Source organism: Monodelphis domestica, chromosome X, assembly GCF_027887165.1.
Source record: "Monodelphis domestica isolate mMonDom1 chromosome X, mMonDom1.pri, whole genome shotgun sequence".
NCBI classification, from domain to species: Eukaryota; Metazoa; Chordata; class Mammalia; order Didelphimorphia; family Didelphidae; genus Monodelphis; species Monodelphis domestica.
Window position 1 is genome coordinate 25,246,850 of NC_077235.1, and position 27,099 is coordinate 25,273,948.

At 47.5% G+C, this 27,099-nt stretch overlaps 2 protein-coding genes across 3 annotated transcripts in view; one reads left to right on the plus strand and one right to left on the minus strand.

The window, feature by feature from the left end:
* Positions 1-27,099, minus strand: part of LOC100617106 (probable ATP-dependent RNA helicase DDX53) — a 59,094-nt gene that overhangs the window by 18,414 nt on the left and 13,581 nt on the right. The window lies entirely within an intron of this gene.
* SATL1 (spermidine/spermine N1-acetyl transferase like 1) overlaps positions 1-27,099 on the plus strand; it is a 37,347-nt gene that overhangs the window by 4,594 nt on the left and 5,654 nt on the right. For both annotated transcript variants that reach the window (XM_007507408.3, XM_007507406.3), the window contains exons 2-4: positions 23,527-23,578; positions 25,731-25,811; positions 26,623-26,724. In XM_007507408.3, the coding sequence (XP_007507470.2) occupies positions 23,527-23,578; positions 25,731-25,811; positions 26,623-26,724 (235 nt within the window). The remainder of the gene's footprint in view (positions 1-23,526; positions 23,579-25,730; positions 25,812-26,622; positions 26,725-27,099) is intronic.

Here is a 27,099-nt window from a genome sequence, read left to right on the forward strand (position 1 = left end):
TAGAGAGAAAATTTGAGGGATCAGAGCCCTTGTATAAATGTGACAGGAAGGGGCAGGTAAAGAGCTAAAGTTGAGGGCCCCAAACTCCATTAGAGGTCTAATAAGAAGTGGCAAGTATTGAGCTAAAGGTGAGGGTCTCAACCTCCTTTATGGATGTCACAGGAAAGGGCAGGTAGAGATTTAAAAAATGAGGGCCCCAACTTCCATTAGAGAAGTGACAAGGGGGTATAGATAGAAAACTAAATTGGGAGACCCCCAAAGACCATTAGAGATGTGACAGGAGTGGGCAGGTAGAGAGTTAAAGGATAGGGTCCCAACATCCTTTAGAGGGGTTACGAGGGGGCAGGTAGAATGATACATGTGAGGGTCCAAATATCCTTTATTGGAATTATAGAAGGGGGCAGGTAGTGAGATAAAGGTGAGGGCCCTGAGCCCCTCTAGGGATGTGACAGGAAGGAGCAAGTAGAGAGTTAAACCTGAGGATCCCAAACTCCTTGATGGATGTGATAGGAAGGGGGCAGGTAGAGAGCTAAAGGAGAGGGTCCCAACTGCCTTTAAGGAGGTTACAGGGAGAGAGCTACATGGTGAGAGCCCCAACCTCCATTAGAGGTGTGACAGGAAAAGTCAGGTAGAGAGCTAAAGGCCTTGAGCCCCTGTGGGGTTGTGACAGTAATCAGCAGGTAGAGAGCTAAAGAATAGGGTCCCAACCTCCTTTATGGATGTCACAGGAAGGGGCAGGTAGAGAGCTAAAGGTGAGGGTCCCAACCTCCTTTATGGATGTCACAGGAAGGGACAGGTAGAGATTTTAAAATGAGGGCCCCAATGATTTCTAAGGTTACAATAGTGGGCAAGTAGAGAGCTAAAAGTGACAGCCTTCATCCTTAGTATGATAGTGACAGAAAGTGGCCAGTATTGATCTAAAGGGGAGGGCCTCAACCTCATTTAGGGAGGTTACTGAAGGGGGCAGGTCGAGAGCTAATGGTTAGGGTCCCAACCTCTTTAAGGTATATGACAGGAAGGGGGCAAGTAGATAGTTAAAGGTGAGGGACCTCAGCCCAAGTAGGGATGTGACAGGAAGTGCAGGTATTGAGCTAAAGGTGAGAGTCTGAACCGCCTTTATGGAGGTTACAGGACGGGGTAGGGAGATTGCTACATGGTGAGAGGCCCAACACTCTTCAGAGGTCTGGCAATGAATAGGTTAAGTCTATGTGCAATAATTGATGGCCCCCACACTGTGTTGGGATGGACTATAGGGGGCAAGTGGTTCTCACTCAACAGTGATGGACCCTTGACCTGTACAGCTGTGACAAGGAGTGGGGCTGGCTCAAGGTAAAAGCTGATTGCTCCTCTCTCCTGCATAGCTGTCACAAGAAAGGGGCAGTGTTACATCTAGCAGTAGTTGGTTCCAATCCCATGTAGAGATGTCACAAGGAAGAGGGAAGGTGTATATCTAAGGAGTAAGGGGACATACACTAGGTAGAGATAGGAAAAGAACGGGAGAAGGTCTAGACTTAACAGCGGATTGCCCCTACACCTTGTACAAATGGGAAAAAGGTTGGGGAGATGTCAGAAGTAACAAAGAATGATGGCCCAAACCCTCTGCAGAGTAGTGGTGAGGAGGGGGACAGGTCCAGGGTTATCAGGTGAAGGTCTCAACCCAGGAGAAATGTGACAAGGATGGGGGCAGGTCCAGGACCAGAAGGTGATAATCCCCATGTAGTGTAGACATGCAACAAAAAGAGGATAACAAATATTAATGGTCCCCCTCCCCCATACAGCTATCAGAAATGGGGGGCAGGGCCAGACCTAACTGTAGATGGTTGCTAGCAACTGAGGTGATGTCACAAGCAGGAGGGAACATTCTGAGGCAACTGATGATGGATCTGACGCCTGTGGAGATGAGACCTGGAGGAAAGGAGGCCCAGAGCTAACAGAAGATGGCCCCTACCACCAGTACAGATGTGATACAGAGGGAGATGGGTCCAGGGCTAATAGTTGATTGCCCCAATCACCTGTAGTGAGGAGACAAGGAGGGGGAAGGCCCAGAGCTAATGGGTGATGGACCCTATTCCCCATGGAGATTTCATAAGGTGGGGGACTGGTCCAGAGAGAATGGGTGATGGGCCCTAACCTCTGTAGAGATGTATCAAGGAGGGGGAAACATCCAGAGTTAACAGGTGATTGCCCCTACTCATTTAGAAATGAGACAAGTTGTGGGCAGTGGTCTGCATCTAACAGGTGGTAGTCTGTACCCCAAGGGGACAAGTGACAGGGAGAGGAAAGGTTCAGAGGTAACAAACTGCCATGGGCCCTACCTACTGTAGAGATGTGACAAGTATGAGGGTAGGTTCAGAGCTAGGAGATGATGGCACCTACCCCATGGAGTGATGTGACTAGGAGGGGGGAAGGTCCAGAGCTAAGGGATTATTGTGCAGATACTACATAGATATGGGAAAGGGAGAAGAGGTGGTCCAGTGCTAAGACATAGTTTCCCCAAACACCTGTACTGTGGAGACAAGGAGGGGGAAGCTCCAGAGCTAATGGGTGATGGGCCCTAACCTCTGTAGAGATGTATCAAGGAGGAGGAAACATCCAGAGTTAACAGGTGATTGCCTCTCCCCCTTTAGAAATGAGAGAAAGGTGGGGTTGGTCTGTACCCCAACTAGAGAAGTGACAAGGAGAGGAAAAGGACCAGAGGTAACAAACTACCAAGGTCGCTACCTACTTTACAGATGGGACTAGTATGGGGGCAGGTTTAGATTTAGGAGATGATGGCACCTACCCCATGCAGTGATTTGACAAAGAGGAACTAAGGTTCATAGCCAATGGGTAATTGTCTATATATTAGGTAGAAATTGGAAAAGGAGGGGAGGGGATCCAGAGCTAGCAGGTGTTGGATGGCCTTTTCCAACTGGAAGAGGTGTAGAGCTGACAAACTGCCAGGGCCCCTACCTCTAGCTGAGATGTGAAAATAGGGTGATAGACCTAGACTTAACAGGTGATGTCCTCTACCCCTGTACAGATGTGACAAGGATGGAGACTGGACCAGGGCTTGAAGGGGATAATCCCTATCCCTTGTAGAGATGCAATGAAAAGGGAGAAAGGTCCAGAGTTATCAAGTGGTAATGTTTCCCCTCCCCCCATACAGCTGTGAGAAGCAGGGCAGGGTTAGAACTAAGAGTTGATGGTTGCTAGCAACTGTAGTGATGTCACAAGCTTTAGGGAACATTCAAAGGCAACTGGTGGTGTTATCAGTAGAGAGGAGACCTGGAGAGAAGCAGGCCCAGACCGAACAGCTGATGGCTCCTCCTACCTGTACAGATGTGATACAGAGGGAGAGGGGTCCAGGGCTAATAGGTGATTGCCCCAATCACCTGTAGTGAGGAGACAAGGAGGGGGAAGGCCCAGAGCTAATGGGTGATGGTCTGATCCCTCCATAGAGATGTGATAAGGTGGGGGCCTGGTCCAGAGAGAATGGATGATGGGCCCTAACCTCTGTAGAGATGTATCAAGGAGGGGGAAACATCCAGAGTTAACAGGTGATTGCCCCTACTCATTTAGAAATGAGACAAGTTGTGGGCAGTGGTCTGCATCTAACAGGTGGTAGTCTGTACCCCAAGGGGACAAGTGACAGGGAGAGGAAAAGGTTCAGAGGTAACAAACTGCCATGGGCCCTACCTACAGTAGAGATGTGACAAGTATGGGGGTAGGTTCAGAGCTAGGAGATGATGGCACCTACCCCATGGAGTGATATGACTAGGAGGGGGGAAGGTCCAGAGCTAAGGGATTATTGTGCAGATACTACATAGATATGGGAAAGGGAGAAGAGGTGGTCCAGTGCTAAGACATAGTTTCCCCAAACACTTGTAGTGTGGAGACAAGGAGGGGGAAGCTCCAGAGCTAATGGGTGATGGACCCTAACCTCTGTAGGGATGTATCAAGGAGGAGGAAACATCCAGAGTTAACAGGTGATTGCCTCTCCCCCTTTAGAAATGAGAGAAAGGTGGGGTTGGTCTGTACCCCAACTAGAGAAGTGACAAGGAGAGGAAAAGGACCAGAGGTAACAAACTACCAAGGTCGCTACCTACTTTACAGATGGGACTAGTATGGGGGCAGGTTTAGATTTAGGAGATGATGGCACCTACCCCATGCAGTGATTTGACAAAGAGGAACTAAGGTTCATAGCCAATGGGTAATTGTCTATATATTAGGTAGAAATTGGAAAAGGAGGGGAGGGGATCCAGAGCTAGCAGGTGTTGGATGGCCTTTTCCAACTGGAAGAGGTGTAGAGCTGACAAACTGCCAGGGCCCCTACCTCTAGCTGAGATGTGAAAATAGGGTGATAGACCTAGACTTAACAGGTGATGTCCTCTACCCCTGTACAGATGTGACAAGGATGGAGACTGGACCAGGGCTTGAAGGGGATAATCCCTATCCCTTGTAGAGATGCAATGAAAAGGGAGAAAGGTCCAGAGTTATCAAGTGGTAATGTTTCCCCTCCCCCCATACAGCTGTGAGAAGCAGGGCAGGGTTAGAACTAAGAGTTGATGGTTGCTAGCAACTGTAGTGATGTCACAAGCTTTAGGGAACATTCAAAGGCAACTGGTGATGTTATCAGTAGAGAGGAGACCTGGAGAGAAGCAGGCCCAGACCGAACAGCTGATGGCTCCTCCTACCTGTACAGATGTGATACAGAGGGAGAGGGGTCCAGGGCTAATAGGTGATTGCCCCAATCACCTGTAGTGAGGAGACAAGGAGGGGGAAGGCCCAGAGCTAATGGGTGATGGACCCTATTCCCCCATGGAGATGTCATAAGGTGGGGGACTGGTCCAGAGAGAATGGGTGATGGGCCCTAACCTCTGTAGAGATGTATCAAGGACGGGGAAACATCCAGAGTTAACAGGTGATTGCCCCTACTCATTTAGAAATGAGACAAGGTGTGGGCAGTGGTCAGCATCTAACAGGTGGTAGTCTGTACCCCAAGGTGACAAGTGACAGGGAAAGGAAAAGGTTGAGAGGTAACAAACTGCCATGGGCCCTACCTACTGTAGAGATGTGACAAGTATGGGGGTAGGTTCAGAGCTAGGAGATGATGGCACCTACCCCATGGAGTGATGTGACTAGGAGGAGGGAAGGTCCAGAGCTAAGGGATTATTGTGCAGATACTACGTAGATATGGGAAAGGGAGTGGAGAGGATTCAGAGCTAAGAGTTGATGGCCTCTACACACTGGGGGAGGTCTACAGCCAACAAAATGCCAAAGCCCCTACCTCTAGCAGAGATGTGAAAATAGGGGGATAGACATAGAGTCAACATGTGAAGGCCTCTTCCCCTGTAGAGATGCACCAAAAAGGAGTAAAGGTCCAGAGGTAGTAATTAGTCCCCTCCCCCATACAGCTATCAGAAATGGGGGGCAGGGCCAGACCTAACTGTAGATGGTTGCTAGCAACTGAGGTGATGTCACAAGCAGGAGGGAACATTCTGAGGCAACTGATGATGGATCTGACCCCTGTGGAGATGAGACCTGGAGGAAAGGAGGCCCAGAGCTAACAGAAGATGGCCCCTACCACCAGTACAGATGTGATACAGAGGGAGATGGGTCCAGGGCTAATAGTTGATTGCCCCAATCACCTGTAGTGAGGAGACAAGGAGGGGGAAGGCCCAGAGCTAATGGGTGATGGTCTGATCCCTCCATAGAGATGTGATAAGGTGGGGGCCTGGTCCAGAGAGAATGGGTGATGGTCCCAAACCTCTGTAGAGATGTACCAAGGAGAGGGAAACATCCACAGTTCATAGGTGATTGCCCCTACTCATTCAGAAATGAAGAGATATGGGCAGTGGTCTGAAGTGACAAGGAGAGGAAAATGTGCAGAGCCAACAAACTGCCATAACCCCTATCTCTAGCTGAGATGTGAACATTGGGTGATAAACCTACAGGTAACAGGTGATGGCCCTTCCCACTGTGATAGGTGACAAAGATGGGGAGAGATCCAGGGCTTTAAGGTGATAATCTCTATCCCATATAGAGATACAACAAAATGGGGTAAAGGTCCAGAGTTTACAAGTACTAAGGCCTCCCCTGACCCCATACATCTGTCAGAAGGGGGGGAGCAGGGCTACACCTAACTGTAGATGGTTACTACAAACTGTAGTGATGTCACAAGCAGGAGGAAACATTCAGAGGCAACTGGTGATGGATCTGGCCCCTGTACAGATGAGACTTGGAGGGAAGCAGGCCCAGACACAAAAGAAGATGGGTCCTACCACGTGTAGAGATGTGATACAGAGGGAGATGGGTCCAGGGCTAATAGGTGATTGCCCCAATCACCTGTAGTGAGGAGACAAGGAGGGGGAAGGCCCAGAGCTAATGGGTGATGGACCCTATTCCCCCATGGAGATGTCATAAGGTGGGGGACTGGTCCAGAGAGAATGGGTGATGGGCCCTAACCTCTGTAGAGATGTATCAAGGACGGGGAAACATCCAGAGTTAACAGGTGATTGCCCCTACTCATTTAGAAATGAGACAAGTTGTGGGCAGTGGTCTGCATCTAACAGGTGGTAGTCTGTACCCCAAGGGGACAAGTGACAGGGAGAGGAAAGGTTCAGAGGTAACAAACTGCGATGGGCCCTACCTACTGTAGAGATGTGACAAGTATGAGGGTAGGTTCAGAGCTAGGAGATGATGGCACCTACCCCATGGAGTGATGTGACTAGGAGGGGGGAAGGTCCAGAGCTAAGGGATTATTGTGCAGATACTACATAGATATGGGAAAGGGAGAAGAGGTGGTCCAGTGCTAAGACATAGTTTCCCCAAACACCTGTACTGTGGAGACAAGGAGGGGGAAGCTCCAGAGCTAATGGGTGATGGGCCCTAACCTCTGTAGAGATGTATCAAGGAGGAGGAAACATCCAGAGTTAACAGGTGATTGCCTCTCCCCCTTTAGAAATGAGAGAAAGGTGGGGTTGGTCTGTACCCCAACTAGAGAAGTGACAAGGAGAGGAAAAGGACCAGAGGTAACAAACTACCAAGGTCACTACCTACTTTACAGATGGGACTAGTATGGGGGCAGGTTTAGATTTAGGAGATGATGGCACCTACCCCATGCAGTGATTTGACAAAGAGGAACTAAGGTTCATAGCCAATGGGTAATTGTCTATATATTAGGTAGAAATTGGAAAAGGAGGGGAGGGGATCCAGAGCTAGCAGGTGTTGGATGGCCTTTTCCAACTGGAAGAGGTGTAGAGCTGACAAACTGCCAGGGCCCCTACCTCTAGCTGAGATGTGAAAATAGGGTGATAGACCTAGACTTAACAGGTGATGTCCTCTACCCCTGTACAGATGTGACAAGGATGGAGACTGGACCAGGGCTTGAAGGGGATAATCCCTATCCCTTGTAGAGATGCAATGAAAAGGGAGAAAGGTCCAGAGTTATCAAGTGGTAATGTTTCCCCTCCCCCCATACAGCTGTGAGAAGCAGGGCAGGGTTAGAACTAAGAGTTGATGGTTGCTAGCAACTGTAGTGATGTCACAAGCAGGAGGGAACATTCAAAGGCAACTGGTGGTGTTATCAGTAGAGAGGAGACCTGGAGGGAAGCAGGCCCAGACCCAACAGCTGATGGCCCCTCCCCCTGTACAGATGTGAAACAGAGGGAGATGGGTCCAGGGCTAATAGGTGATTGCCCCAATCACCTGTAGTGAGGAGACAAGGAGGGGGAAGGCCCAGAGCTAATGGGTGATGGACCCTATTCCCCCATGGAGATGTCATAAGGTGGGGGACTGGTCCAGAGAGAATGGGTGATGGGCCCTAACCTCTGTAGAGATGTATCAAGGACGGGGAAACATCCAGAGTTAACAGGTGATTGCCCCTACTCATTTAGAAATGAGACAAGGTGTGGGCAGTGGTCTGCATCTAACAGGTGGTAGTCTGTACCCCAAGGGGACAAGTGACAGGGAGAGGAAAAGGTTGAGAGGTAACAAACTGCCATGGGCCCTACCTACAGTAGAGATGTGACAAGTATGGGGGTAGGTTCAGAGCTAGGAGATGATGGCACCTACCCCATGGAGTGATGTGACTAGGAGGAGGGAAGGTCCAGAGCTAAGGGATTATTGTGCAGATACTACGTAGATATGGGAAAGGGAGTGGAGAGGATTCAGAGCTAAGAGTTGATGGCCTCTACACACTGGGGGAGGTCTACAGCCAACAAAATGCCAAAGCCCCTACCTCTAGCAGAGATGTGAAAATAGGGGGATAGACATAGAGTCAACATGTGAAGGCCTCTTCCCCTGTAGAGATGCACCAAAAAGGAGTAAAGGTCCAGAGGTAGTAATTAGTCCCCTCCCCCATACAGCTATCAGAAATGGGGGGCAGGGCCAGACCTAACTGTAGATGGTTGCTAGCAACTGAGGTGATGTCACAAGCAGGAGGGAACATTCTGAGGCAACTGATGATGGATCTGACCCCTGTGGAGATGAGACCTGGAGGAAAGGAGGCCCAGAGCTAACAGAAGATGGCCCCTACCACCAGTACAGATGTGATACAGAGGGAGATGGGTCCAGGGCTAATAGGTGATTGCCCCAATCACCTGTAGTGAGGAGACAAGGAGGGGGAAGGCCCAGAGCTAATGGGTGATGGACCCTATTCCCCCATGGAGATTTCATAAGGTGGGGGCCTGGTCCAGAGAGAATGGGTGATGGGCCCTAACCTCTGTAGAGATATATCAAGGAGGGGGAAACATCCAGAGTTAACAGGTGATTGCCCCTACTCATTTAGAAATGAGACAAGTTGTGGGCAGTGGTCTGCATCTAACAGGTGGTAGTCTGTACCCCAAGGGGACAAGTGACAGGGAGAGGAAAGGTTCAGAGGTAACAAACTGCGATGGGCCCTACCTACTGTAGAGATGTGACAAGTATGAGGGTAGGTTCAGAGCTAGGAGATGATGGCACCTAGCCCATGGAGTGATGTGACTAGGACGGGGGAAGGTCCAGAGCTAAGGGATTATTGTGCAGATACTACATAGATATGGGAAAGGGAGAAGAGGTGGTCCAGTGCTAAGACATAGTTTCCCCAAACACCTGTACTGTGGAGACAAGGAGGGGGAAGCTCCAGAGCTAATGGGTGATGGGCCCTAACCTCTGTAGAGATGTATCAAGGAGGAGGAAACATCCAGAGTTAACAGGTGATTGCCTCTCCCCCTTTAGAAATGAGAGAAAGGTGGGGTTGGTCTGTACCCCAACTAGAGAAGTGACAAGGAGAGGAAAAGGACCAGAGGTAACAAACTACCAAGGTCGCTACCTACTTTACAGATGGGACTAGTATGGGGGCAGGTTTAGATTTAGGAGATGATGGCACCTACCCCATGCAGTGATTTGACAAAGAGGAACTAAGGTTCATAGCCAATGGGTAATTGTCTATATATTAGGTAGAAATTGGAAAAGGAGGGGAGGGGATCCAGAGCTAGCAGGTGTTGGATGGCCTTTTCCAACTGGAAGAGGTGTAGAGCTGACAAACTGCCAGGGCCCCTACCTCTAGCTGAGATGTGAAAATAGGGTGATAGACCTAGACTTAACAGGTGATGTCCTCTACCCCTGTACAGATGTGACAAGGATGGAGACTGGACCAGGGCTTGAAGGGGATAATCCCTATCCCTTGTAGAGATGCAATGAAAAGGGAGAAAGGTCCAGAGTTATCAAGTGGTAATGTTTCCCCTCCCCCCATACAGCTATGAGAAGCAGGGCAGGGTTAGAACTAAGAGTTGATGGTTGCTAGCAACTGTAGTGATGTCACAAGCTTTAGGGAACATTCAAAGGCAACTGATGATGTTATCAATAGAGAGGAGACCTGGAGAGAAGCAGGCCCAGACCCAACAGCTGATGGCTCCTCCTACCTGTACAGATGTGATACAGAGGGAGAGGGGTCCAGGGCTAATAGGTGATTGCCCTAATCACCTGTAGTGAGGAGACAAGGAGGGGGAAGGCCCAGAGCTAATGGGTGATGGTCTGATCCCTCCATAGAGATGTGATAAGGTGGGGGCCTGGTCCAGAGAGAATGGGTGATGGTCCCAAACCTCTGTAGAGATGTACCAAGGAGAGGGAAACATCCACAGTTCATAGGTGATTGCCCCTACTCATTCAGAAATGAAGAGATATGGGCAGTGGTCTGAAGTGACAAGGAGAGGAAAATGTGCAGACCCAACATCATAACCCCTATCTCTAGCTGAGATGTGAACATTGGGTGATAAACCTACAGGTAACAGGTGATGGCCCTTCCCACTGTGATAGGTGACAAAGATGGGGAGAGATCCAGGGCTTTAAGGTGATAATCTCTATCCCTTATAGAGATACAACAAAATGGGGTAAAGGTCCAGAGTTTACAAGTACTAAGGCCTCCCCTGACCCCATACATCTGTCAGAAGGGGGGGGGGCAGGGCTACACCTAACTGTAGATGGTTACTACAAACTGTAGTGATGTCACAAGCAGGAGGAAACATTCAGAGGCAACTGGTGATGGATCTGGCCCCTGTACAGATGAGACTTGGAGGGAAGCAGGCCCAGACACAAAAGAAGATGGGTCCTACCACGTGTAGAGATGTGATACAGAGGGAGATGGGTCCTGGCATAATAGGTTATTGCCTCAATCACCTGTAGTGTGGAGACAAGGAGGGGGAAGGCCCAGAGCTAATGGGTGATGATGATCCCTCCATAGAGATGTGATAAGGTGGGGGACTGGTCCAGAGAGAATGGGTGATGGGCCCCAACCTCTGTAGAGCTGTATCAAGGAGGGGGAAACATCCAGAGTTAACAGGTGATTGCCTCTCGCCCTTTAGAAATGAAAGGTGGGGTTGGTCTGTACCCACAATAGAGAGATGACAAGGAGAGGAAAAGGACCAGAGGTAATAAACTACCACGGTCACTACCTATTTTATAGATGGGACTAGTATGGGGGTAGATTTAGATTTAGGTGATGATGGCACCTACCCCATGCAGTGATTTGTCAAGGAGAAGCTATGGTCCATAGCCAATGGGTAATTGTATATATACTAGGTAGAAATGGGAAAAGGAGGGGAGGTGATCCAGAGCTAGCAGGTGTTGAATGGCCTTTTCCGATTGGAAGAGGTGTAGAGCTAACAAACTAACAAAACATCACCTGTAGTGATGTCACAAGCTTTAGGGAACATTCACAGGCAACTGATGATGGATCAGTAGAGATGAGACCTGGAGGGAAGCAAGCCCTGACCGAAAAGCTGATGGCCCCTCCCACCTGTACAGATGTGATACAGAGGGAGATGGGTCCAGGGCTAATAGGTGATTGCCCCAATCTCCTGTGGTGTGGCAACAAGAAGGAGAAGGCCCAGAGCTAATGGGTGATGGACCCTATTCCCCCAAAGAGATGTGATAATGTGGGGGACTGATCCAGAGAGAATGGGTGATGGCCCCTAACCTCTGTAGAGATGACAAATGGAAGGGGAAACATCCAGAGTTAACCGGTGTTTGCCCCTACCCCTTTAGAAATGTCAGAAGGTGTGGGGCTGGTCTGTACCGGAAGGAGACTTTATAAGGAGAAGATCAGGTCCAGAGCTAACAAACTGCCATAGCCCCTACCTCCAGCTGAGCTGTTACAATTGGGGGATAGACCTACAGGTGACAGGTGATGGGTCCTATCCACTGTAAGATGTGATAAGGATGGGGGTAAGCTCAGAGTCAAACGAGGATGGCCTCTACCCTCTTTAGAGATGCAAGCAGCAGGGAGAAGGTCTTGAGGTAACAGCTGATTGCCCCTACACCTTGTACAAATGGGAAAAAGGTTGGGGTGATGTCACAAGTAACAAAGAGTGATGGCCCAACCCCTCTGCAGAGAAGTGATAAGGAGGGGAGCAGGGTCAGAGTTATCAGGTGAAGGTCTCTACCCTGTAGAAATGTGACAAGGATGGGGACTGGTCCAGGACCAGAAGGTGATAATCCCTATGTAGTGTAAACATGCAACAAAAAGGGAAAAAGTTCCAGAGGTAACAAGTAGTAATGGCCCCCTTCACCCCATACAGCTGTCAGAAGTGGGGGGCAGGCCTAGACCTAACACTAGATGGTTGCTAGCAACTGTAGTGATGTCACCAGCCGGAGGGAACATTCTGAGGCAACTGATGATGGATTTGACCCCTGTGGAGATGAGACCTTGAGGAAAGGAGGCCCAGAGCTAACAGAAGATGGCCCCTACCACCTGTAGAGATGTGACACAGAGGGAGATGGGTCCAGGGCTAATAGGTGATTGCCCTAATCACCTATAGTGTGGAGACAAGGAGGGGGAAGGTCCAGAGCTAATGCGTAATTTTCTATATACCAGGTAGAGATGAGAAAAGGAGTGGAGAGGGTCTAATACTAACAGGGGATGGCCTCTACCCACTGGGACAACTTTAGAGCCAACAAAATGGGCCCTGCCTCTAGCTGAGCAGTTACAATTGGGGGATAGATCTACAGGTTAACAGATGATGGTCCTACCCACTGTGAGATGTGACAAGGATGGGGGCAAGTTCAGAGTCAAAAGGGGATGGACTCTATCCCCTTTAGAGATGCAACTCTATGCATGTAGAAATGTGACAAGGATGGGGAGAGATCCAGGGCCTGAAGGTGATAATCCTTATGCAGTGTAGACATGCAACAAAAAGGGGGAAAGGTCAAGAGCTACCACGTAGTATTTACTCCCCTTTCCCATACTGCTGTCAGAATGGGGGTGGGGGTGGGGGTGGGGGGTCATGGCTAGACCTAACTGTAGATGGTTGCTACCAACTGTAGTGATGTCACAAGCAGGAGGGAACATTTAGAGGAAACTGATGGATCTGACCCCTGTAGAGATGAGACCTGGAGGGAAGGAGGCCCAGAGCTAACAGAAGATGGCCCCTACCACCTGTACAGATGTGACACAGAGGGAGATGGGTCCAGGGCTAATAGATGATTGCCCCAATCACCTGTAGTGAGGAGACAAGGAGGGGGAAGGCCCAGAGCTAATGGGTGATGGACCCTATTCCCCCATGGAGATGTCATAAGGTGGGGGACTGGTCCACTGAGAATGGGTGATGGCTCCTAACCTCTGAAGAGATGTATCAAGGACGGGGAAACATCCAGAGTTAACAGGTGATTACCCCTACTCATTTAGAAATGAGACAAGGTGTGGGCAGTGGTCTGGATCTAACAGGTGGTAGTCTGTACCCCAAGGCGACAAGTGACAGGGAGAGGAAAAGGTTCAGAGTTAACATACTGCCATGGGCCCTACCTACTGTAGAGATGTGACAAGTATGGGGGTAGGTTCAGAGCTAGGAGATGATGGCACCTACCCCATGGGGTGATGTGACTAGGAGGAGGGAAGGTCCAGAGGTAATGGTAATTGTCTTCATACCAAGTAGAGACGGGAATGGGAGAAGAGGGGGTCCAGTGTATCTTCACCTATCAGCGATAGTGATGTGACAAAGAGGAGGGAATATCCAGCGCTAATGGGTGATGGATCCTATCCCCATCTCCGGAGATGTGATAAGGAGGAGGACTGGTCCAGAGAGAATGTGTGATGGCAGCTTTCTTTGGTATTGATGTGACATGGAGGGGAAAACCTCGACAAGGAGAGGAAACGTCCAGAGCCAACAAACTACCATGGCCCCTACCTACTCTAAAGATGTTACAAGGATGGGGACAGACCCAGGGCCAGACGGTGATAATCCCTATACACTGTAGACATGCAACAAGGGGGAGAAAGGTCCAGAGATAAGAAGTAATGGCCCCCCTCTCCCAATACAGCTGTCAGAAGAGGGGGCAGGGCTAGACCTAACTGTGGGTGTTTGCTACCAACTGTAGTGATGTCACAAGCAGGAGGGAACATTCAGAGGCAACTGATGATGGATGTGACCCCTACAGAGATGAGACCTGGAGGGAAGAAGGCCCAGGGCCAACAGAAGATGGCCCCTACCACCTCTAGAGATGAGATACACAGGGAGATGGGTTCAGGGATAATAGGTGGACGGATCCTATCCCTTTAGAAATGTGACAAGGTGTGGGGCTGGTCTGTACCCCAACCAGTAAAGTTACCAGGAGAGGAAAAGTCCCAGAGCTAACAAACTGCCATGGGCCCTACTCACTGTGAGATGTGACAAGGATGGGAGCAAGTTCAGAGTCAAAAGGGGATGGCCTCTATCCCCTTTAGAGATGCAACCAGCAGTGAAAAAGTCTAGAAGTAACAGCTGATTGCCCCTACACCTTGTACAAATGGGGAAAAGGTTGGGGAGATGTCACAAGTAATAAAAGAGTGATGGCCCAACCCCTCTGCAGAGGAGTGATAAGGAGGGGGGCAGGTCCAGAGTTATCAGGTGAAGGTCTCTATCTCTGTAGAGATGTGACAAGGATGGGGACAGGTCCAGTGCCAGAAGGTGATAATCCCTATGCAGTGTAAACATGCAACAAAAAGGGGAAAAGGTCCAGAGCTAACAAGTAGTAATGGCCCCCCTCACCCCATACATCTATCAGAAGTGGGGGAAGGGCTAGATCTAACTGTAGATAGTTGCTACCAACTATAGTGATGTCAAAAGCAGGAGGGAACATTCTGAGGAAACTGATGATGGATCTGGTCCCTGTAGAGATGAGACCTGGAGGGAAAGAGGTGCAGAGCTAACAGAAGATGGCCCCTACCACCTGTAGAGATGTGATATAGAGGGAGATGGGTCCAGGGCTAATAGGTGATTGCCCCAATCACCTGTAGTGAGGAGACAAGGAGGGGGAAGGCCCAGAGCTAATGAGAGATATGGATCCTATCCCCTCATGGAGATGTGATAAGGTGGAGAACTGGTCCAGAGAGAATGGGTGATGGTCCCTAACCTCTGTTGAGATGTGAAATGGAAGGGGAAACATCCAGAATTAACCGGTGATTGCCCCTACCCCTTTAGAAATGTCATAAGTTGTGGGGTTGGTCTGTACCCCAAGGAGAGACTTGATGAGAGGATCAGGTCCAGAGCTAACAAATTGCTATGACCCCTACCTCTAACTGAGCTGTTACAATAGGGGAATAGATCTATAGGTAACAGGTGATGGCCCTACCCACCCTAGAAATGTGACAAGGATGGGGCAATTTTAGAGTTAACAGATGAAGGCCTCCACCCCTGTAGAGATGTCACAAGGATGGGGTCTGGTCCAGAGGTAACACCTGATGGCATATTCTCCTTGTAGAGATGTGAAAAGGGTGGGGCAGCTCTAGAGCTAACAGGTGAGGACCTCACATGCTGTAGAGATATGATAAAGATGGGGGCATGTAGAAAGCTAGCAGGTTATTGCCTGTCCCCCTGTAGAGATGTGACAAAAAAGGGAAAAGTCCAGTGCTCACCGTGATGGCCCCTCCTTATTGTATAGATGAGAAAAGGAGGGAGAAGACAGGGACACAGCTAACAGTTAATGACCCTGACCCTCTTTAAAGATGCAACAAGGACGGGGCAGGTCAAGAGACAATAGGTGATGGTCAGTAGCCCCTGGAGAGATATAACAGGAGATGGACATAATCAGAGGTAATGTTGATTGCCTAGACTTCGTCTAAAGATGTGACAAAAAGGAGGAAAGGGCAAGAGCTGACCCCCCCTGGCCCCATTCAGCTGTCTGAAGGTGGGGCAGGGTTAGAATTAATAGTTGTTTGTTGCTACCAACTGTAGTGATGTCAGGAGGGGACATTCAGAGGCAAGTGATGATGGATCTGACCCCGTAGAGATAAGACAAGTACTGGGGCAGCTAGAGAGCTAAAGGATGATGGCCCATACTTTCTGTAGAGACGTGACAAGGAGGGGAGAAGGTAGAGAGCTAACAGGTGATGGCTCCTGCCCCCTTCAGAATTGTAAAAAGGAGGGGGCAGGTCCAGAGGTAAATAGCGATGTCCACTACCTCCTAAAAAGATGTGGCAAAGAAGGGGCCGATCCAGAGCTAATGTTCAATGGCTCTCCCCTTCCCACCCCCCTGCCCGCTGTAGAGGTAGAGATGTGACAAGGATGAGGGCATGTCCAGAGTTAACAAATGATTGCCTGAATTCCTGTCCTGAGGTGACAGGAAGGGGTAGGTAGAGAGATAAAGGTGAGGGCCCCAACACCCTGCAGAGATGTGACAAGAATCCGGTTGGATCTATGTGATGGTGATGGCCCCTACACCTTATAGAGATGAGACAAGGGAGACAAGTGGTCCTCAGTCAACAAACAGTGATGGTCCCTCCTCCTGTGCAGCTGTGGCAGAGTGATTGCCCACCCCCTTACAGCTGTGACAAGTTGGCAACTAGTGATGGATCTGACCCTCTGTAGAGATGGGACCTGAATGGAGCTGGTCCAGAGTGAACAGATGATGATCCCTGCAGCCCTAGAGATGTGATAAAGATGGGGGCAGGTGGAAACTGGTTATGGCCTCTACTCCCTGTAGAGATGAAAAATGGAGGGAGGTCCAGAACCAACAGGTGATGGTCAATACCCCGGGAAGAGATGTGACCAGGGAGATGGGAATGATCAGAGGTCATGATGTTGGCCCAGGCAGGTCCAGAGCTGACAGATGATGGTCCCTACCTTTTGGAATGATGTAACAAGGAGTGGGGAGGCCCTGAGCTAACAAAGAGTCATAATCGCTACCCTCTGTAGAGATTTGAAAAGGAAAGGAGTAGGTGGTGGTCCCTACCCCTTGTAGAGATGTGACAAAGATGGGGTCAGGTAGGTAGCTAATAGGTCATGACCCCTATCCCAAATACAGATGTGACAAGGGGGAGGGGGAGCAGGTCCAGAGCTAAATGGTGACAGTCCCTACCACCTGTATAGGTGTTACAAGAAGGAAAGTTCAGAGGTGACTGGTGATAACTGGGGATGGATCATATCATTTGTATATGTGACAAGGAGGTCCAGAGCTAGCAGGTGATGGCCCCTATCCCCTATAGAGATGTGTAAAAAATGGGTAGAGGTCCAGAGCTAGGTAAGCTCCATGGTTCCTCCCCCTTCTAGACATGTGACAAGGAGGGGGCAAGTCCCAGAGCCAATAGATGATGGCTCCTATCCTCTGTAAAGATGTAGTGAGAAAGTCCCTCCTCTAGAGATGATATGGAGTGGGCCAGGTCCAGAGCTCAGAGGTGCTGGTCCCTACCACCTGTACTGTTGTCACAAAGAGGAAGGAACTTTCAGAGGTAACTGGAGGTGGACTGTACCATCTGCAGAAATGTAACAATGAGGGGGGCTAGTCCAGAACTAGTAGGTTAGGGCTCCTACCCTGTGTGAAGATATGACAAAGAAAGAATACAGGTCCGGAGTTAGGTGTTCATCCTCACCTCCTGCAGAGATGTGACACGGAAGGGGGAAAGGTACAGATCTAACAAGCAATAATGACCCTTACTCCTATAGAGATGAGTAAAGGAGAGGGGTAGGGGCACAGGTAACCACCGATGGCCCCTACCCCCCTGTAGAGATGGGACAAGAGGACAGCAGGTCCAGAGGTAAGAGGTGATGGCCCCCACCATTTATAGACATGTGACAAGGATGGAATCAGGTAGAAAATTAAAAGGTAATGATGGTCCCTACCCCCTGTGGAGATGTGACAAAGATGGGGGCATGTAGAAAGCTAACTGGCACCTACCCCATGTAGAGATATGACAAAGAGGGGGTCAGGTAGAGTGCTAACAGGTGATGGCCCCTATACCTTGTAGAGATGTGACTGGTTGGGGGAGAGGTCCAGAATTAACAAACAGCCATGGTCCTTACCCCATATGGAGAAGTGAAAAGGAAGCAGGCAGGACCAGAGCTTACACATGATAGTCTCTAACCCCTGTAGAGATGTGACAAGGAGGCAGAGGCCCAGGGCTAACAAGCAGCAACGGCCCTTAATTTCTGTAGATATGTGAGGAGGGGAGCAGGTACAGATCCAACAAACAGCCATGGCCCCTGCCTTCTGCATAAATGTGAGAAGGAAGTGGCAGGTTGATAGTTAAATCCTGGCATCCCTGCAGAAGGTGGAGTCATACAGTGGCAGGTCCAGAGAAAAGGGTGATGGCCCCAGGATCCTCTCCACTAGAAATGAGCAAGGACAGGTCTAGAATTAATAGAGATGATCTCTGCTATATAAACCAGGAAAGAAATGTCCAGAGCTTTGGATGATGGATTCTGTTTTTCCCCTACTCCACCTATCAGGTGAGCAGGAGGGGACAGGTACAGGACTTGGGGTCATGGACCCTGTCCCTCTCCCCTGCAGAGGTGAAGGACAGCAGCTGAAGGATAATGGAGTCCACGCACCTGGTTACCCACTCTGATGAGATGACATAGGTTCAGAGATAAGTACCTCTGGTTCCTAGCAGAGAGTTGAACCAGAGGTGTCAGATCAGGAATTTGGTGAGATGGCCCATGATTCCCAGAGAACATGGTGTGAAGAGGCTTTTACATCAAATCCAGAAATAAGAGCGTGATACCCTCAGTGCCCCCTCCCCCCAGTATTGAGAGGGGGAGGCAAATCCAGAATTAAGGGTGATGGTTCATGGGCCCAGGGAGGTGGCAGGTCCACAACTAAAGGCCCCTGGGTCCCCACAGAAAGATGAGTGGAAGGGTAACAGGCCCACAACTCGGGGCCACAGTCTCTGGCAAGGTAGGTGCAAGAAAGCAAGAGGTCCAGAGTTAAAAGATCCAGGCTCCCCCACAGAAAGGAGTCAAAAGATGGCAAGTCAGGAGTTAAGCTAGATGTCTACCATGTCCCCCATGCCAGGAGGAGGGTTCAATGAGGGGAGATTCCATAGTTAAGGAAGATGACTTCTACCCCCTACAGAGAGGCAAGCCAGGGAATGGATCCTGACCTCAGGTGTGCAGGAAGGGGCAGGTACAAAGTTAAAGGCAATGACCCTTGCCCTACCAGATCAGATGTAGGGAAGAGTTAGGTCCACAGCTAAGGGCATCTGGCCTCCCACAGAGAAGTGAGTGAGAGAGTGGCAGGTCCAAAGCTAAGGAGGATTCACTGCCTCCCTTCAAAGGTGAGAGAGGGAGAGGAGTAGGTTCAGACATAAAGGTGATCATTGCTAGGCCAAGGGTCAGAAGCAGAAGGGTGGTAGGTTCAGAGCCAGGGGCAACTGCAAAGGTCTCCTTCCAAGAGAAGTGATTGGGAGTGGGTAGGAGTTAATGGTGATGGTCCCTATTCCCCCAAGAGCTGAGTGGAAGGGTGGTAGGTCTAGAGTTAGCAATAGAAGGTGGAAGGTAGAGTGCTAACGAGAGATCCCATATGATGCTTCAGCCAGGAATAGCAGGGACATGTGTCCTAACCATGACGGGTTAGGCTCTTCCAGATCTAAGATTTCAGGCTTCTTCAAATGGGAACTATTATCCCGTATTGGTGTTAGATGGGAATTGGTTTTCAGATAATCACAGATCTCAGCAGGAATCCTAAGAACAAAACAGAGCTAAAAGGGACCAGAGACTAGGGCCACCTGATTAAACTCCCCCTGAGACCAAAAGGAAGGCAATTGGAACATCCAGTAAATGGAAGAACCACAATTCCAAAGCCAGATCCTGAGTTCAGACTTGGGGCTCTTTTCACTTTCTGACAATACCTCTGGATCCAGAGGTCTTAACTCACAATCCAGGGATGCTACCGTCATCCTTTCTGTATTGTTGCTACTGCTTCAATTATACACTGACATAAGCAAAAGGTACATCAGTTGTCACATCAGCACAGAACCAATTGATATATTTGATCAAATGTATGTGGATATCCTAGTGTTATTTCCCCTAATGGAACACTCCAGGGGTCTATCTTTGGACCTAACCTGGCCATTATTTTTATCAGTGCCTTGGAGGAAGGTACAGATGGCATGCTTCCAAAATCTGCACACAATTCAAACAGAAAAAGATTGAATACCAGATTACTGGATGATAAGAGTCTTGGTATCCAGAAACATTGTCACAAGCCAACAATGGGTCAATGGGGATACATGTTAAGAACCACTTTGGGGAGTTCCAAAGATCCACGATGAGGGAAGTCGTCTGCCTAGGCAATGTGGGAGAAGGGTGTGTATGTGTAATGGGGTTAAAGGAAATGAAAGCTTCATTTGACATTTATGTGACAGGGCCTCCCCCATTCCCAATGAGTGAAATTTTAAGTGGCACAAATGGAAATGTAAGTGTTCAGGGACTTGGAAGCTAGTCCTGCTGTACTTTGCCCTGCTCTAATCAACACCCAAATGGAGTGTACTGTTTGGTTTCTAAGTGTGAGATTTTAGGGAGAATAATACAGTCTGGGATGCATTCTGTGAAAGGCCACCAGAATGGTGGTGAGTCTCTAATTCATGCCATATTGGGATCAGTTAAAAAAAGTGAGAACTTTAGGCCACAGAAAATTAAGACTTGGGAAAGACAGAGAAGATAGCAGTCTTCAAATATCTGAAGGCCTATCCAGGGGAAGAAGGGTTTCACTTGCTCTGGTTAATCCCAGCAGACAGGACTAGGAGTGGGTGGAAATTGTAGAGAAGTGGAGTTAAGCTTGGATAAAAAGAAAATACCTAAAAATTAGAGCCATCCACAAATGGAATGGACAGACAGGTTTGAGAGGTGACTTTGGGTGCTCTGGCTGATCCATTAGAAATGATAGATACTTAAAAACAACACTATAGTAAAAGATCTTAGCCACTATTCTTACGGAAGCCTTACTTAAATTCTTCTGTACTAAAAAGTGGCCATATAATAAATCGAGCATGAACATTTCTTTTATGAAGCAGGAGCAAGGGACTGGGGTTACACAGAATACAGGTAAACAAAATGGCTGAATTTACTGCTTCCTGGGTAAATTTGACATAGGGCAAATGCTGCTCTCCTCAGTTAGAACCTAGGACCATATATGGTCAGGTTTCCTATGAAATGGAAAGGTCTTTTGAAAACTATACCTAGCTGTGGAACTGTAAGGTCTGGCTTTATATATTTTGATTTTAATTCATCTCCATGGACTCAGAGGACATTTCTCCACCCACTAACTAGATTCAACAAGGAATTATCAACTATTTGTAGGGTTTGGGGACTGACTAATTAGAGGATGAGTAGTAGTAAGGGAACAAATAGAAGTCTGGGGCCTGGATGACTAAGAAAGGTGGTACTATAGATATAAGGAAGGTAGGAAGAGGACTTGGTTTGGACAGGTAGGGAGGGAAGAGTTCAACTTTCAATATCCTGAGTTTGAGGTGCTGATAGTATATAGGCTCAGCTGGCAGTTGGAAACATGGAACCTGAGCTCAGGAGAAAGGCTGGAGTTGGGAGACACAGACTGTAGAGCCACTCCTTGAGTGGATGAGATCAACGAGGGAGAGAATAAAAAAAGAGGTCCAAGGACAGGTCTTTGAGGTGTTCTCACATTTGGTGATAGATGTATGAAGAGGAACAGTAAATGCAACAGGAAAACCATGATGATTCAATAGCATGCAGACAGATGAGAGATGTCAAAGCTGACAAGGCACTGAAACAAATTCTTGGATTTGGTCACCGACTGTGGCCCTGGAGAGAAGTATTGGTACAGAAGGAAGATTTCAAACAGCTAAGGACCAAGTGGGTGTGTGGTAGTACCAGCAGCAGATGCATTTGATTCTACTTCCTAGAAACTTGGTAGGGAAAAGAGGGTATGCTGCTGCTCTAGGGGCAGCAGAGTGGAGGGAAGCATGTGACAATGTTTCTGGCATGAATAATTCACTTAAATAGATTGTCACAACCATCCATCACCTCACTGGTGTCTTAGCACTGTCCTCATTTATCCTGATGAGGACTTTTTTCTGGCAGTAGCTGTTGGGAGGAGTGACTCACATGGCTTTGGGATCTAAAATATTGCCATCTTCACCATTTGCTTTGTTTATAGCATCTCACCTTTGTGGCCTGGTATGAGTTTTCCATTGAACAAAGAAAAAGTCAAGCAGATCCAAGTTTTGTAGTTTCAAACAAACCCTTTCATAGGTGGGAGGGATGGTGCTGGAGCCATTACTGTATCTATACCTGTCTCCTCCCTACTCATCTCTCCATGGGGGACCAGGAGCTCTTTTCTCTGGACATGCCGCCTCCCAGGATACTTCATCCACCTTATTTCAACGATTCCATTTTGACCTATGCTCCTCCCAAGCTAAAACTGAGAATGTCTTCAGCTGTGGCCCCTTCAGTCCTTGATGTACCATGTCCCAAACACAAGTTGACAACTTGCCCAGGTCCACATTTAAACAAACATTTTGTCTCTCCACCTTCAGCACTATCACAAATGTCCCTGTGCAAGCACATGCTGGACCCATAGTAATGCTGCACTCACCTGACTTCCCTGGGAAAATGCGCATATTTTCCTGATAACTAAAGCTTAGCATGTTAAGCAGCTAAACTTTTTACCATAAGCAAATCTTCACAAAATATATCGTATGCATCCCAATTTTTTAAGCAAAAGCTATTAAACAGGATTTCCATTTTTCTTGATAAAGTGCAAAGGACACTAGACTTTAAGTCAGTGTGTCTGCTACTTACTACCCTGGGCTAGTCACTGACCCTCTGCGCCCATTTCCTCATCTACAACATGAAGGAGTTGGGATAGATGATCTCTAAGGTCCCTGACCGCTTTTAATTTAGGATCATTATGAACATTAGTAACTATCATTTCGTCAGTTTGGGGAACTACCAGTGTGGAATCTTCCCTCACTGCTTCAAGTTGGCAACTCAGTTGTAACATACAATATGCTACTTTAGCAAAATATATTAATGCCGCTGGGGCTAATTGGCTATTTGTCCCTGTACAAAATGGCCACAAGATGCCTTCTGAGTCCTTGGATTTGTCTCTTCCTCCTCTGTCAAGCTGCCAGCTGCTACTTCTTCCTGCTGTTAGTAGGCCAAACTTTGGCAATCCTCAGTACTTAGAAATCCTCTACTGAAAACACATAACCACAGAGTTTCTGGAAGTTTGCATACACATGAGTACACTTTAAAGGATCGGATAAAATCATCAAGCTTTCCAATGTAGGAACTTTTAGGACATCTACTTTGACTAGCGAGCGGCCTCAAAGACAAAACAAACACAAGCCCAACTTCCTTCCCAGTTCCTTTATATAGTCTGGAGAGAGTAGATTTAGCTACGGTCTAGATAATTCAGGTGGTACTTCAAGGGTCCAGTGATGCAAGTTACAACTTCTTTTATAGCTTTAGAAGAGGGTGTTAGAGTTCTCGTGTTGTGGTCAACCTTAACCAAGTTGGGCCTTAGAGTAAGACACATTATGGTGGTGGAGTTTCTATGTCAGAGCATGAATGTCACTGGCCTAGCCTTTGAGATGCCAGGATTGCCTTCAGGGAGAAAAACTGCAGTTATTAATAAACTCCCCAAAGTATGCAATCTTTTGCTATATATGTTCTCCATGTATGTTGGGACCATTGTAGATTATCAGCTTTTGGAGGGCTGGGGTCCATCTTGACTCATTTTGTCCACTGCAAAATACTCTAGTGTATAAATGTCAAGTCTGTCAAATGATGATGTAGCCCTCAAGAATTACTTATAAATCATTTCTCTCCTTGACAGGAATTAGCTGCTTATGGAAACAGCCCTGATGCTGTGAAGTTAACTCTTTTAGGTAAGATGTGATATGATATTTCCTGGAGATGGAAAAAAGAAAAGCCCATGGTTTGTGTCTATGGAATCTGCTATTTATGTTGTCCTTTGTACCCATTCTACAGTCAATAAGCTTTTCTAAATGGTCTTACTATTTGAAATGTATTGCCTAAATTTTCTAGGCAGAATGGTGGAATAGGGGGCCACGGGGCTAGGGAATAGGGAGATCATGGTTCAGCTTCAGGCTCTGCCAATGCTAACAAATGGTATAATCTTAAGACAGTATTTCCTCTCCTTAAGTCTCATTTTCCTTATTTACAAAACAAAGATAATGTTACTCACCTGGCAGGCCTCTCCAATACTTTTGTGAAGAAATGCATACTTAAAGTGCACTGCCAGGGGTGGTGATTGGCTCAATCCACTGGCTCAGTGGATTGAGAGCCAGGCCCAGAGATGGGAGGCCCTGGGTTCCAATCTGGTCTCAAACGCTTCCCAGCTGTGTGACCCTGGGCAAGTCACTTGGCCCCCATTGCCCAGCCCTTACCACTCTTTTGCTTTAGAACCAATACATAGTACTGATTCTAAGGCGGAAGGTAAGGGTTTAAAAAATAAAATAAAGTGCACTGCCTTGCACAACTGCTACAGGATTCTTTTATGTTTCCAAAACCTGCTAGCTTTCTCCTCAGAGATCTATGTTAAGCTATGAGACTTTAGCTTCTCCATTTCCATGCCCCAGACTGCTTCCCTGCTTCTCCCTGGAGATCCAGTTAGTATTTCCCTGTCCTCTGCGCTATAATGGAGAGAATTGCATTTGGAGTGTGAGCAAGCCATTTCCTCAAAATCTAAGTTTTGTCATCTGTAAAATGGATATATTTCAATGATCACTGGAGGGGTTGTGAGCAGAGTGCTCTGTGAGCCCTCAGGTGTGAAAGAAACATGAGTGTTATTGCTTCTACCACCTTGCCCTTTGGCCAGTATGGAGATGCGAGCTATAGAACTTAAGAGAGGCCAATAGATCTAAAGGAGATGCACTTATCTAAGGTAAAATCTCCAAAAGATAGACTGTTTACTCCCCCCTTCCCCCAGGACTATCTCCGTCACTGTGTTCTAAACATTTAGCTGTGGCAGGAAGTGCTGAAGGCTGTGGTGTGGAGGGGCTAAGTGACATCATAAAGCATAGGTAAAAAGCAGCAGTGTCCCACAGTGAGTTAGAAAGATGCTTCAACCCCAGCTGCCATGGGCAAGTAAGTCACTGCATGTCAGTGAATCTCAAGCGCCATGATGTCTTTTCTAGCTTCTGGATGTGTTCCAATCCGTGTCAGTGAAGGAACTTTCCACACCAGTGAAATAGAAGGATCTTGGATATGTTTATGGATTGCTAAAAAGTCCTCAACATTCTGGATCGGATAAATGCAGAATCTGATTGTCAAATGCTAAAGTATTCGAATAAAGATTCCCTTCCCGGTCACAGGAACCGTAAGAGGTTTCAGACGAAAAGTATGCTTTCATATATATATATATATATATATATATATATATATATATATATATATATATATATATATATATATATATATATATATATATATATATAAAACAATTTGACTAAAGGAACCCAGGCTTTTTTGGGTGGAGGGGGTTGGAGATGGGGGTGGGGGAATGACACATCACCCTTTGACATACCCTCTCTCTTCCACATATTTTTGTGACATTGTTAAAATATAAGACCTCCAGAGGGATAGTGGGTCTAGCCCAGGGAGGTTATCCCTGGGTTGTGACGCTCAGTAGTAATCATTATTGTAAAAGCTCAACTTTCAAGTCAGAGTTTCTCCTATGTTTCACTGAAACAAGAGGAAGTAAATGAGAGGACTGGATCCTTATGGAAGCAGGCAGAGCACTGAAATCTAGAAAATACTCTCTGGCCTAATGGGGGAGGGGAGCAGTTACAGCTCTGTGACACTGGAAGCATCTTATACTATTCCCAGTGTGCTATGACTTCAGTGTGGTCTTTAAATGGCCTGCAGCTTCAAATCCTCCTCAGTTTGGCCTTTTCATCATCCCCCCTTCCAGATGACAGCCCATGCTCTGTAGCACAGGTACGCATACTACAAAGAGGGCAAGTGATTCACTAGAAGCGATTGCTTGAAGGTTCTGTATGTGGATTGAATTTTCAGATTTACTTAAAGATGGCTTTGGGGACCACCCTTTTTATTACTGCCTTATTGCAGAAGTACCAGATGATGCAGAGCTGACAGGTAAGATATATGCCCCGGAACTGTTTTTATACTCGCTCTACTCTGCCAGGAAGACAAAATGTAACAAAAAGCAGCTGCTAAATAGGAGATACTATATTGGGGAAGCTTGTAGAGCCCAGGGGTTACAGAGAAAGCTCCTACAGCTACCAGTTTTTCCAGTTGCAAACTTTGCTATTGTAACCTAGAATAAGGACAGAGAAAGATGAAAGGTTCTAGATTACCCTTTCAAGTTGAAGGTGCCCATGGACACATATTTCCTGGGAAAATGTGAAGCCATATTCTATAGGCCTACCCTTATTTAGAAGGGAATCTAGGTGGTACAGTGGATAGAGCGCTGGGCCTGAAGTTAGGAAGATCCGAGTTCAAATTTGGTCTCAGACTCTAGATGGGTGACCCTGGGCAAGTCACTTAACCCTGTTTACCTCAGTTTTCTCATCTGCAAAATGAGCTGGAGAAGGAAATGGCAAAGCACTCTAGTATCTCTGCCAAGAAAAATGTTGGGGTCATAAAGAGTCAAACACAACTGAGATGACAGAACAAAATTCCCATTGCAAGATTTATTTCCTTCGTAGGAAAAACTTCCATTAAAGCTCTTTGGTGACACACAGCCAAAGATCTTGAGTAACTGAGGAAAACAGGTAACAGAGATTGGCAATCAGTAACTTTAATCCAGAGATTCATGCAGAGTTTGGAAATATGCTGCCTGCAAATGGATTCTAACCAAAAATTCATTCTGAAGGACTAATAGAACACATATGTTGATACTCAGTAAAAATGAAAGTATTCAACCTTCTGCACACTCCATCCCTAGGCACTCTGACAGTAGGTTTTGCAATGTACTATTTCACCTATGATCCATGGATTGGCAAGTTACTGTACCTGGAAGACTTCTATGTCATGGAACCTTTTCGAGGTAAAGCTTTTATTAAGTTTTTACTATGTGCAATGAGAGCAGAGGATACAGAGATAGGCAAGAATAAGTTCCTGCTCCTGAAGAGCTTACAACATTAGCAGCTGAGGAGACTGGGAAAGGAGGCCTATAGGTGGCACTTCTACTGAAACTTGAAGGAAGTTAAGAGGTAGAAAGCGAAGATTTTAAGCACAGGGAAAAATCAGTGCAAAAGCATGGTTATAAGTGTGATAAACAACAAGTATGTCAGTATGGGGGATCTTAGAAGGAATGGAGGGGAGTAGCGTCCTGGAAAGTACGGTGCTGAAAAGTAGAGGGCTAAAAAGATAGAAAGAAGTTAGGTAACGAAGACTACTAAATGAAGGTCTTTATATTTGT